This window comes from Gallinula chloropus, assembly GCF_964237585.1.
Source record: "Gallinula chloropus genome assembly, chromosome: 3".
NCBI lineage: Eukaryota > Metazoa > Chordata > Aves > Gruiformes > Rallidae > Gallinula > Gallinula chloropus.
Window position 1 is genome coordinate 34,990,168 of NC_140087.1, and position 13,621 is coordinate 35,003,788.

The following is a 13,621-nucleotide window of genomic DNA, read 5'->3' on the forward strand; positions in this document are numbered from 1 at the left end:
AATAGGTATTGTTTTTTGATTAACATTGCAGATGCATTATCTGGAGTTTGAAATCAGCAGAGCTTGGTATGTGACTCAGTGCCACAGAGAAGGCAACGCCATCTGTGACTGTACTTTTATAGACTTGGGCAATATCAGAGCTCTGGTTTCCAAAACATATTCTTGAATTTTAATGATTTTCAAAAACTGAGCAAAGTCTATGGCTTCTCCTGTTCAGTGGTAGGTTTTATTCCTGAGGTGTATTATGTTACTTGACTAAAACCTGCTTATTTATGCGATGGTTGTTACATTCATCTGCTCTTTGCTTAGTTGCTGCCTTACTGTGTGCAACTATTGTGAAGGTAATTTTAATACACTGTTTCCCAAACCTTTCCAGAAGCAAATAGGAGTATGTTCCCCTTGAAAGCTTGCTGTGACGTTTGCTCTAGTAGAGCTCTGCTCGCAAGATGAGAATTTATCAATTCGAATTGCCAGCATCAGGCTGCACTGTGTGAATTCAATTTTCATGAATAGTGATGGGAGAGGTAATTTCATATTTTAGAAATAAAACAAACCCCAAACAATAGAGTTGGAATTTGGTCCTATGGGACATGATTAGGAGGTGATTCTGCCTTTCTACTGTGCTCCCATGAGACCCCCTGTGTCCAGCTGTGGGACCCCCAACATAAGAAGGACATGTACCTGGTGGAGCAAGTCCAGAGGAGGGCCACAAAGATGACCAAAGGACTGGAGCACCTCTCCTATGAAGACAGGCTGAGAGAGTTGGGCTTGTTCAGCCTGGAGAAGAGAAGGCTATGGGGAGACCTTACAGCAGCCTTCTAGTACCTGAAGTGTCGTACAGGAAAGCTGGAGAGGAGCTATTTACAAGGATGTGGAGTGATGGGGCAAGGGGTAATGGCCTCCTGCTGAAGGAGGGGAGATTTGGCATAGATATAAGGAAAACAACCTCTTTACTGTGAGGGTGGTGGGACGCTGTAGCAGGTTACCCAGAAAATGTGTGGATCCCTGGCAGTGCAGTCTTCAAGGCCAGCTTGGATGGGGCTTTGGGCAGCCTGGTCTAGTGGAGGGTGTTCCTGCATGTGGCAGGTGGGTTGGAACCAGACAGTATTTGAGGTCTCTTCCTACCCAAACCAATGTATAGATCTGTGCTTTTTAGAGAGGATTTTGTTTATAACAATTAGTTGTATCTTGTATTTCTAGGTTGATAACCTCCTCCTTGTTGTTATTCAATCTGCCCACCTTGTGAGTCAGAGAAAAGCTTTCCAGCAGTCTATTGAAGGACTAATATCTCTGCACCAGGAACAGACATCCAGCCAACCAGTCATTGCCAAAGCTCTACAACAGCTAAAGGTAATCAGTTTTCAAAATTACTTTGGTCAAAATTGGCTGTACTTTGCTCATGGAAAAGTAAAAATGTGTAAGGAGGCTTGATTGCAGTGCTGGTAACATATTCTGCTTTTGTATTTTATGTAACCCTTACGGACTTTACTTTCAGTATAGTTGTCATTCTGTTTTTGCAAAAGATCTGAGTGTATTTTTGAGCAGTATCAGTGTAATTATATCACACTAAGTGGGAAACAACTCCATAATACAATAGAAATATTAATAGCAACATCTTTGTATGAGAGGACTGCTGAATTAAAAGAAAGTGATTGATTTCCTAAGAAGAAATTCTGTCAAATTCCATATTTTGCATGAAACAACACGGTGTTGTTTTTATCTGGAAAAGATGATTGATTTGTGATATAAGAGTGGGTATGTGTCTTTTTTTTTTTTTTTTTTCTTGGAGAGGGAGCTTGGTGTGGTGGTTTGGGGTTTTGGGGTTTTGGGGTTTTTTAATTATTGTCGTTGGATGAGGGTATTGTTTATTGGGGTTTTTTGTTTGTTTGTTTCTTTTTGGGACCCAGAGAAGCAAAGATTTGTTAGGTTGAAGCTGCAGCCTTTGGAAAATACAACCAAAGGCTTGGTCGTGTTACAGATAGAAAAATTATTCTCTCTATACTTGTCTGTTTGATTTTTCATGGTGTTTTTATGGCCCCGTCCCCTCGCCTTTTTGCTGTCTTTGTTCTTAAAGGTAGTCTCACTCAAGCAAACAAACCTTATTGTAATAATTCTGTTAATTATATGACTTGCTTATTGCAAATACTGGGAAGTGCTTTTTGAAGACTGAATGTATTTGTTGTCATTAAAGTACATTTCCATGTAAAAGAGAGTAATTGTTAAATGCATGTTTGCCTCAGTCCTATCAACTGTAGAATATAAATAATTTGATGCCCCCCTCCCTTTTTGTTGTCGTTACACAGAACGATGCATTACAGCTATGCAATAAGATAAGCAGTGCCATTGATAGAGTTGATCACATGTTCACATCAGAGTTTGATGCTGAAGTTGATGAATCTGAATCTGCCACTCTGCAGCAATACTACCGGGAAGCCATGATTCAGGGTTATAATTTTGGGTTTGAGGTAAGCAAACCAAAACTTTAATGACTCATCTGTTTTGTAGTTTTGGTAAAATACAGATGAAACTTCTGTTTTTTCATTGGTGCAAATAAGGTAACTGTAACTCTGTGGAAATACAAAGAATTCCAGCAGAACATTGTAAAAAAAACCCCAAATGTGTTGCCACAGAAATCTTATGTGAAAACGTTTGAAAAAGAACAGATCTATTAAATTCAGATGCCATTTAGCAATGCCTGGAACTCTTAAAAGCCTTCAGGAATGTTATGAATTCAGGTATAGTCTTGTAGGCTCTGCTACTTGGCGGCATTTTAGATGAAATCAGAAATATCCTTTGATATTGAATGTCATTGTGTAACTTGGCCTCTCACTGTCTTTCAGCCTAGAATAGGATAATAGTGAAATATGAATCCTTCTTTCAGAGTGTGTGGTGATTCTTTGATGCGGTGCATATAGCTTGTGAGTGCCTTCCTTAGAGCACTGGTGAGGAAATGCCAGACTCAGATGCATGTAGTATACTGTTCCACTATCTGATTCCTGTAAGCTTCTTAACATTTTAAAGATTACATCATACCCTAACATACTTCCAAGGGTAGTCTATGAAGAAACAGCTGATATTTCTCTTTAATTTTTTAAATGTACATGTCCTTTATCCCCTAATGTTACCTGCAGTGTAACTAAAAATACACGCTGCTTTGCAGTTCAGTCTCTGATTACAGAACAGACCATTTGTGTAGGATGTTTCTTAAATGATGTGCTTGTACAGTGTTAAACATCAGCAGATGCTGATACACCCACAAGAAGGCAATATGGCTCAAGTGCTGCCTCTCACTGAAACACAGTTTATAGCCTATGTTTTCATGATTTTTTTCTACAAGTATGCAGTTGCTTGCATAAAACCATTCTGTCTAAGAATAGGATGTGACCGTTCTGGCACCGTAGAGTTTTATTACCCTCCAGATACTCCAGTGGATATTGCAAATTGTGTTTTTGTTGTTCTCATTAATACGTGGGAAGTAATGTTCAGTTTCTTACAGTACCATAAAGAGGTGGTTCGTCTGATGTCTGGAGAATTCCGGCAGAAGATTGGAGACAAGTACATCAGCTTTGCCAGAAAATGGATGAATTACGTGCTGACAAAATGTGAGAGTGGACGAGGCACTCGACCCAGGTAACAGCCAACTTATTACTGCCATAGCAGGTTATCTTTGAATACCAGGCAGGACTCTTCACACTGTGAATAATGCTTTGCTTTGTAGAAGTATTTCTTCTGAATTGTTGATGCTTCTGCCTCTTCAATTTTGAAAGCAGCTTGACTAGTAAATGCATAAAGCCAAATGAATGTTCCAGCTGCTGAACAGATTTTGTGGAACGTTTTTTCTCTTGTTAGCTAACAGAAAATGGTAACAAAAAGTAGAGATGATTGGTCCCAAACAATTAAAAGACTCTAGAGAAGGGTTGTTAGGTTGGAACAGAAGTGCTGTGTGATCGGGAGCCAATGAAAATTGTGGAGTATGAACAGTCATTCTGTGGGAACTCTGCAGAGAAAGGAGTGTTGTTTTGTGCCAGTTGTGGCAATGATGTGTGTGTATGGAAGCTTTACCCTCCTGTAGAAGTCATCCTGTTAGTCCTTTCTGTAAACACCTAAAGTATGGCCCACAGATGAAGAAGTAGTGTTTCCACTCTGGTTAAAATTCTTCAGTTTTATGATTGCAGTGGATGCATTTATGGATGTTTCTGTTGTAGTCTGTTGACAGTGATGATGTGCCCTGTGATCTCAAATTGCACTTACTTGCTGATATTATTGCAAGTCCACTCTCAGTTGTTTATCAGCTGTCTTAGGAAATCTGGAGAGATCCTCCTTGACTGGAAGCTAGTAAATGTTACTCCAATTTTCAAGGGCAAGAAAGAAGACCCTAGTAATTATTGGCCTGTCAGTTCCTGGTAAAATTAAGGAGATTATTCTGGAAGTAACTGTGACTTTTCAGAGTCAGTGTAGTCACCAGTCAAAGTCAGCACTGGGGAGCAGAGAAAGGAGGTGCTGATCTCATCTCTAGTGCCTGGTGATAGGATGCAAGGCAGCAGCTTAAAACTATATTAGGGGAAGTTCAGGTTGTAGGTTAGGAAAATGTTCTTCACTGACCAGGTGTTCAGTCACTGGAACAAGCCCCCCAGGCCAAGAAGCATTTGGACAATGCTCTTAGATAAAGTTTAATTTTTAGGTTGCCCTGTGTGGAGTCAAGAGATAGACTATGGATGATCCTTTTGTGTGCCTTCCAACTTGGGATATCCTGTGATTCTACTTTTGTAGGTCGAAGCTGCTAGTTCTAGTAGGTCTAAAAGTAAGCAGTGGTGCCCAGTTGCTGTTGATCAGATAGTCATGAAATCATTAGTATTCTCTCAGTCCTATTTCAGAAAGAATTTAATCAGGGAACATAGTGGTTTGGCTTGTTGCCAATGTATTATGAGTCAATCGATGATACTATTCCTGAAGATAGCACATATGATAGTTAAGATATATAGCATGGCCAGCTCACCTTATTTGGCTGTGTCCTTGCTAAAATTAGACTTTTTCTGAATATAACTGGCCAGATATATAATTAGCTTGTACTAATAGTTACCTCTTATGTATTAATCCATTAAAAAATATTGTAACATATTTTCCTGGGAAAAATAAGTAACTGCCATTTACTTTTCTTGGATCTGGTTGAAAGTCTAAGGGTGACTTTAGCTGAAGACCAATCCACTTTCTATCTTTTATTTTTCTTTGAGACAGGTGGGCAACTCAAGGTTTTGATTTTCTTCAAGCCATTGAGCCAGCATTTATTTCAGCTCTCCCAGAAGATGACTTCTTGGTATGGAATAAACTATTCTGTTTGTTTATTTCTAAATACATGTGGAGTATACAATATTGGGTAGTTTATAAACAGCTGTGTCTGAGTACAGGGGCAGTTCTGAAACAATTGCTGTTGTATGTATGTGACAATGTTGATACCTCTTAGGTTTGTAAGGTTCTGAACAGAGCATGCCTGTGACCATTGGCATCACTGTTCTCACACTGCTGACAAATAGCTGGTACTGTCTTGGGCGGTTGTCTCCCTTTGTCTTTTGGGACATTTGAGAGCACCTTTTTGACAGAGCTACAATTAATAGTTGTCATAATAAATTTCTGAATACAAGCTTCCAAGGCTGAAGTTCATTTATAGGTATGAATACAAAATCACAATTGTTTAAATATTTCTTCAAATTGTGCCATCACGGAACATTGTTTAAAGCGTCTTTCTTTTGTTTCTAAAATGGTAGACTAAAACTGGCTTTTTTTATGTGCTCTGTTTTCCCTGTGGAAATAAAATTCTGAGTATTTGTTTCTCTGACCTTGGTACAGGACTACTGAGAAGTGAAAGCACAGGTGCCACAAAAATACCAGAATGTGTCAGCACCTGACTTTTATTAATTTTAAGACGTGTTATGAAATGCCAAACACAGTAATCTTGTGTAATACAGAAACTATGGAGTTTACTAATTTTTCACATATATTTTTCACATATATTTTTATCAAAACCTCTCAAGTTATGTTTTAGTCCCCTGTATGTCTTATTAGGAAAGGATTGTCTACCTAACTGACAGTTAAGCTTGTATTTTAAAAACACTAATACTTTAGCCCTTCAACTTTTACTTGCTTTAACACAGTTTCTAGAACACCTGGTATTTTGAAGAATAATGTATGTATATATTAGTGATTCTGTCTTGCTAGACATCCCTTCAGTATTTAGAGAGAACCTTCTAAGGAGGAAAGAAGTTCAGAGAGTATCATGTCGTCTTTGACATTATAAACTGGTAATTTTGTCCAAAAATGGTGTTGATAAACCTTAGTGTTACAAAGGAGTCATGCATGAGTGTGTTTCTGTTGACTGATTACTATCTAAGATACCATGGCACTACTTCAAGTGGAAGGTTTTTATGACAGAGGTACAGTGAAGAGAATTGAGAGCTGGTGTTATTTAAGATGGAGTGACTTCATTGAGCAAGTAGTGGAGAAAGGGGAAAACTAAAACCCTGACTGCATTTCTGAATGCTTTTATTCTTAAACTGAATTTCATTTTTGGAGAGCATCACTTGAAGCCATTTTGATTAGTCTGACTCCTGGATAACACAGGTCACAGCATTTCATCTAGAAAAGTGTATGTCAATCCCAATCTCTTATTTAAATAATATCTAATATCATAAAAGACTGTCTAGATCTAAAGCTGAGGTCCCAGCTCAGTCTGAGCTGATAAAATATGCCAAGAGCAGACTAAATATTTTTTTTTTTTAAATTATTTGTGTGTGTGTTGTTTCTGGCTTCTAGCTTCTGTTCTTCACTAATGTATGAATTTCTCGAAGCAATTGTGACTGCTTTGAGTGACTGATACATAGAAGTTGCCTTCATAGCAACTGTACCTGAGAACATAATTTTATTTCTTTATTGTGCAGACATGTTTTGTTCCTGGTGTTCTGACAAGTAAATTGAACCAGAGGAAGAGTTAATAACTTGCCCAAGGTTACATACACAGTGAATAGTACGCCCAGCAATTAGATTCAGATTACCCAAGCCCCAGTTCAGTGGTTTAACTAATATTAAACAGGTTTTTTTGGTGAAAAGTTTGCTAGCTTCATGACTGGATAAGGAAAGTGGATGTTTTTTTAATATGTAGTACTTCATATTTTCTTTTACAGACTTCAGTTTTGTGATTCAGGCTGTCCCCTCTCACATTTTCTTTCGGTGCTTCTTCATAGGGTGAGGAGAGGGAGGAGCAAGCTTGCATTTTAATTTTATTAACAATGGATATTTTAAAGTTCCTCTGGCTTTATATTATGAAATATTCTTTATGGTATATCAATGTTCAGTTTTTATGGTTATGTAATTTTAACAAGGTCAGAAGGCATGACAAGACTTAAGACTTGTAGCTTAAAATGAAAAAAAAATCAATTAAGTCCAAACTCTAATGTGGATCCAGAAGTTTTATATAATTGATAGAATTTACTTGACAGATTAAATACTTAACTGGCGTGATTTTATTACTGTGACCTTTACTGTGTAACTTATCAGCTCTCTTGTAACATAAAACATCACAGCTTTTTCTCTTTGTTCTGTTCCAGAGTTTACAGGCTCTGATGAACGAGTGCATAGGGCACGTTATTGGAAAGCCTCACAGTCCAGTTACAGGTTTGTACCTTGGTAAGGCAGAAGTTACTGGCATTTGTTCTGGAGCTTTGCTGCTGCTGTTACAGAATTTTGATTGTAAAGTAATTCTAAAATGCTAGAAATATCAATAAAAGTATTTTTAAGCTTTTCACGATTGTTGGTGTGAAACCATTATTGCCTGACAAAGTGTAAATAGATGAGGATTTTTACCAAAGACATTTAAAAGCTCTACAGATGCTTTCCTTTGACTTTCTCCTTGAATCCCAGTGAAGCCATGCAGATCTTTTGGAAAAGGGTTGTGATTGATTATTTTTTTTTAAGATTGGATAAAGAAATTATTATAACTTTAGGGAGGAAGTTACAGCTCCCTCTCACAAAATGTTATTGTGGCACTGCTGAAATTCACCCTTCTGACAGACTTTATGTAAGTATTGAGGTACAGAGGAGCTACACCCTGGGGGCTTGACGACAGAGCCATGGGAAGGAGTTCTCCAATATCACAAAATTTGTCATAGTATAAAAAGAAAATAAATATTTGGCACTAGAGTGAAACCAACATGTTTCACTGCTTATCTTGAGAAAAGGATGTTTCCTCAGCTGTGTTTCCCTTTTACATATAGCTGTTCTCAGCACTGTTTCTCTCTTCCTCCTTCCAAGTCCATTGAGTGGTTTAACTTTCAGAATACCACGTTGTCTTTTATTTCTCCTCATGTCCATTTTCTGGACAGGGTTGATGGCAGAAGACATGAAGGGAAGGTAATTTGGCTCGGGCAAGAGGAGGTTTTTCAGTGTTTCAGAAAAATATAAGTTTCAGTTTAATTTTTATCAGAAACTTATATCTGAGAAACCTTTCTACAGTGAAAGTCAGTCAAGCCCTCTGGAAAGAAGCATAGTATAAGTTAATTTTTAGCCAAATTGTGTACTGTGCTGTAAACCCTGTACGTTCGCTTTTGATACATTGCTCAGAGGAGAGGCAGTTTTAGGTAAATGACTGGTCTGATCGTCCCCATGCACTGAAACTCTTCTAAATGCTCTTGCAGACACAGCAGATCACACAACTAAAGTGCCTGACAGCTTTTGGCTCGGAGGCACGGGGAGGGGGTGGTGCAGACTTGAATGGCAGGCTGAAACTTTAATACATGTGAAGTAAACATGACTAAACATAAACTGTATCCTGGCTGCCGATATGGCAGATACCCCTTTCTGCCTTGTGATCAGGGGACAAACAAGAATTCCTAGTGCTGTTTGCATGCCATGTTGAGGGACTTAAACCCACTGCGAGCTTCACCCCTTTTCCCAAGGGGTGAGGAAGGACCCTGTTGTGTCCATGCTGCTGCCTTAGGCACATAGCTGGGGGTCTCCTGCTAAGTTATCCCGTCTCTTTGCTTTGTGAAAACCCCAGTGGGTTAGGTTTTGCCTTCTGGGTATTCCGCTGGTGTCTTTGATTTATACCAGGACAGCCGACACCTGGCCCTGGCAGCTTTTGCCTGTCCTGGCAGCGTAGGCAAGGCAGGAATTCAGCTCCCCTGATTAAGCATAAAGTGCTGACTCCTGTTTTTTGGGCAGTCGGCCCTCTTGCCATGTCACTGCCACAGTATTTTTCTGGCTAATTAAGGATGGGATGAGGGAAGCCTACTCTTATGGGCACTTAGTGAGCTGGGCACAAGGATATAAGATGATGGTCCTTTAGGTTTGACCCCTTTGGATCACTTCCCTGGGTCAGACTGACATGAGGGGCATTACTGCGGGTAAAACTGTCATACTTGGGTTTAATTCTCTGCTAAATTTTGTTTGTGTTACTGTCTGAGATAATTCTCATGCAAAAGGAACATCATAATGCTGTTTGCTTTTTTGGTTTTCATTTGCTTTGTTAATACTTATTTTACAATAAGATTAGAAATCTTTGTGAAGCTGAAATGGTGAAGGTGTAGTTTTACTGAAGTAAGTACTCATCCAATTGCTAGTTTTGAATTCTCTGGTTAATTTTCATTATTTTATAGACGAGTTACATGATAAAATGATATGAGTAATATTAATACATAAAATGGATTAATTTAAACTTGGCATCATTTACATTTTTCTTGCAGGATAAGAAAATATTTGCCAGTACATATAAGTCTATAAACTAGGAATTTTAAAAATTTTGTGGTTTGAAATGGCCTTAAACAGTTTTGCTGACATCTGAGTAAATGTACTACTTCTTTTCCTTTTTTTCCCCCAGCTATTCATCGAAACAGCCCCCGTCCTGTAAAAGTACCTCGGTGCCATAGCGATCCTCCGAACCCTCATCTTATCATCCCCACGCCTGAAGGCTTCAGGTATTTGCCATTAGTACAGTCTTCTGAGCCTGCTTAGCCTGTCTTGGCTGTGCTGTCTGCTAGTAAGTGGAACACCTTTTCTTGCCTGTTGAGGGCAGAACAGGCAGCAAAAATAAGGAAGCGATCCGAATTTTATCAATGTGCTTTTAACAAGAATATCGTTTCTCTACTTCCCCCCTCCTTTTATTTTAGAGGTTTTATTAGTGCATGCTTTCTCACTTAAGTCCTTCCTATCCCCATTCTCTTTCCTGAAAACAGTGTTTCAGTGTAATAAGCTGTAATTCAGTGAAAACTGCTCTTTAACAAGACTTACTGCCTTCCCTACTTTGAATGTCTGTGTACATGCCTGTGATAGCGTTTTCTGTAGTTTAGCATAGATAAGACTTTAAAATGTAGCATTCTGAACCATGGTGGCATTTCTGCATCATTACCACCCTGCTCTGAAGATCATTAAAACAATGAATGACTTTGTTTCCCTTTGAAAGAGTGGGCATGAGGCTCAATGAAAAAATAGGTTTTAGAAATTTCAAAATAAGTCTTGCCATGTGTATTTTTAAAGATCAAACACACAGTCAAACTAAGCTTGATTTCTTTTTTTCTTCTTTCTTTCTTTTTTTTCCCCTGAGAGTTGCTTAGCTGTTGGCAGAAACCAGCACTGTAGAGATATGGAGATTTTTATTTTGAAGATTATTATTATTATTATTATTATTATTAATACATTTTGACAGCTGAAGCTTCTGATACCCAAAATAATTCCACATAAAAGGCTCTATGTATTTGAATTTTTTTTAAATCAGGCCTTATTATGCACACTTCACAATTTACTTTTTAAAATAAACTTTCAACCCCCATTTTTTCCTTTTTAAACTGTTTCCTGAAGTTTTTCTTCTTGCCACAGCACACGGAGTGTCCCTTGCGATGCACGGAACCATTGCAGCGTTGCTGTCAGTCGCCCCGCTCCCGCCGGTAGCGACTCAGCTCAACCCAAACCTGTCAGCAGTGCAAATGATACCAGGTAGCTCTGCCTCATGATGTAGCAGCCTCATTCTACTTGCATCACCCATACAACTGTTTCCACATACGTGCATCCTAGTAGATCATTTGCACCGTGCTTTTTCCGTCCCATCATGTCTTCCACTGGCTCCTTCATTCATGTTTGACTCAATGAAAATCTTGTGTTTGGAAATAGATAAGACAACTTTTCAGATTTCAAATGCATGAACAATGCAGTCAGTGAAGCTTGTGGTTCTGACAAAGGTAGGGCACAGATTTGCTCAGTAAAATGTCCATGGAATTAAGGTATGCCAGTCAGTTCATAGGTATAACTTTACTCCATAGTTAGTATTGATGACTAACACTTTGCACTAAGAGGACTGTAACAGCCAGATGAGCTCAAAGATATTTTTTGGTTGCCTTAGGTAACAGTTTTGTTGTTGCTATTGGCTGCTGTAAATATTTTGAAATCCTGTGCAGTGCCAAACACAGAATTAAGCACCTAAGATCTGAGAAGGGGTTTTTATTTCTTGCTTCATCAAACCTAACACAAAAGCAACCATTCCTGTGTTTGGATATGTAACAGAAATCCCTCCTGTATTGCCTGGTACCCATCAGGATTGGAAAGGAGTGATTTTTTTTAATGTCTTATGTGCTTTCTGGCCTCTGGTTTGGGTGTGATGTTTCAGACTGTTGGTGTTACTTCACGTGTCTCCCAGGTTCTCTAGATGTATTCTTTTGTAAATTTTCTTTTCCTGCACACCTGCCTGAAAATCCTGATAGTCAAATAATGAGTTTATAAATAGCTTTTTGGATTCTCACTTCTACTGCAGAGCACCAAAAGCTGTCTTGTATGAGAGACTTGTATAAACGGAGACACGCGATTTGACTGTCGCACAGCTGCAGAGAAAAGAAGGAACAGGTAGTGAAGGAGCAACGGGTTGATGGTGACCAAAGTGAACTCAGATATGACTTGATTATGAATTATTTATTTTTTAATAAATATTTTTCAGTTGGTAGCCAGCAGACCATCATGGCTTGTAAATTTGCCACCAGGTGCACTGCAGAAGCATGCACATCCTTTAAGGTGTTGGAGGGAACGAAGTTGGATTGTACCATGAAAGTTAATGCAGTGTTTTAGGCTAATTGCCTAGGCCTCTTTTTCACAGAAGTATATTTTTATTAGAGCTCTCAGTTTTTACATTTCTGATGGTTGTTAATAAAATATTCCACGATTTTGTAAATTTCTTTCAATGTACTACCTAGATTTTTAAGTAGCATCGTTTAACCCCCCTGTACTATCTGTGAAAGATTTGAAGAAAAATACTAAAGCAGAGGCAGAATTTTGGAGCCTGTTGGTGTTTTGTTTATTGAGGAAGGCAAAATACTAACAATGTATTATTTCTATACAAAATTTCTGGTTTAAATATGGTTTAAAGAAGGTTGCTGATGTTTTAACTCTTTGCAGTCTTGATTTATGGATTTTGTTTAATTGTGCTCAAAAAAAGAAGTGGAATCTGTTGGATTAATAAAGTGTTTTTAGGTTTATATGCAAGAAGTGCAGGGTCTTGATGCTGGAATAGCACAGCAACAAACTTTGTACACTTTCCAGAAACTCGAAATTTGTGAAATTATTGTAGGCATTAAGTATCTGTTAAAAGTTTAATGTAGGAACTAGGCAGTGCGTCATGCACAAATGCTGCCATAGTTCTATTGAAGTTTTTCTTTAGAAAAGGAAAAAAAAAGGAAAACACCAACAGTTTAATATAACTAGAAAGTAAATAGACTGTCGTGGTTTCACCCCAGCTGAGAGCCGAGATCCACGCAGCTGCCTGCTCTTTAAAGGAAAAGAGCAGGGGGAGAAGTGGGGGGTGTGAGGGAAGGGAAGGGAAAAGGAAGGGGCAAATAACAACCCAAAACCAAGAAGCCAAAAGGCCTGTGGGCTGGGATAAGGATAGTTTACTAGAATAGCAGAAAGATAAAATATAACAATGTTAACAGGACTTTAGAGCAAAAATATATGGAACTGTTGATACACGATGCAGTTTCTCACCGAACCCACAACTCAGGCCGTGCCACCCAGAGCCATCCCAGAACCCGACCGTCCCCCAAAAACCGTGCGTCCTGGAGCCGCCCCCCTCCTCCCACCAGCCCCCCTTTATACTGAGCAGGACGTAATTGGCATGGAATGCTCTCTTTGGCCAGTTTGGGTCACCTGTCCTGGCTTCGCCCCTCCTTTCTCATTAGTAGAGAAATATGAAGAACTGAGAAAGTCCTTGACTGTCTGACAGCAACTAAAACCATCAGGGTGTTCTCAGCACTGCTTTCATTTTAACTCTCAAACACAGCATCCCATCCGCTGCTACAAATGAAGTTAACTCCATCCTGATTGAGACCAGGACATTATCCAAAGCAGCAAAGCCAGGCTATTTACATCAAGCTTTCTGATGATATGTTTACATTCTGTTCATACTAATTACCTTTGTAAATGTTTAATTTCTGAGCTAGCCAGGGATGTTATCATTTTATATTTATGCAGGAGCAGAAATCTAGCAAATTTTCATATCTTTTACTGTATTTCTTTGCCTAATGACATGCATGGCATCTTTCTGGACACAGACCATGAAAGATTGGTCCAGGGAGGTGACTTTCCCACTCTGTACTGT

At 38.8% G+C, this 13,621-nt stretch overlaps 1 protein-coding gene across 2 annotated transcripts in view; it reads left to right on the plus strand.

The window, feature by feature from the left end:
• MAP3K4 (mitogen-activated protein kinase kinase kinase 4) overlaps positions 1-13,621 on the plus strand; it is a 71,199-nt gene that overhangs the window by 38,868 nt on the left and 18,710 nt on the right. Inside the window, exons 11-17 of one of the 2 annotated variants that reach the window (XM_084261219.1) lie at positions 1,201-1,350; positions 2,304-2,465; positions 3,497-3,630; positions 5,236-5,314; positions 7,599-7,677; positions 9,866-9,962; positions 10,861-10,977. In XM_084261219.1, coding sequence (XP_084117345.1) covers positions 1,201-1,350; positions 2,304-2,465; positions 3,497-3,630; positions 5,236-5,314; positions 7,599-7,677; positions 9,866-9,962; positions 10,861-10,977 — 818 coding nt within the window. The remainder of the gene's footprint in view (positions 1-1,200; positions 1,351-2,303; positions 2,466-3,496; positions 3,631-5,235; positions 5,315-7,598; positions 7,678-9,865; positions 9,963-10,860; positions 10,978-13,621) is intronic. The other variant, XM_084261220.1, reaches the window with a different exon arrangement.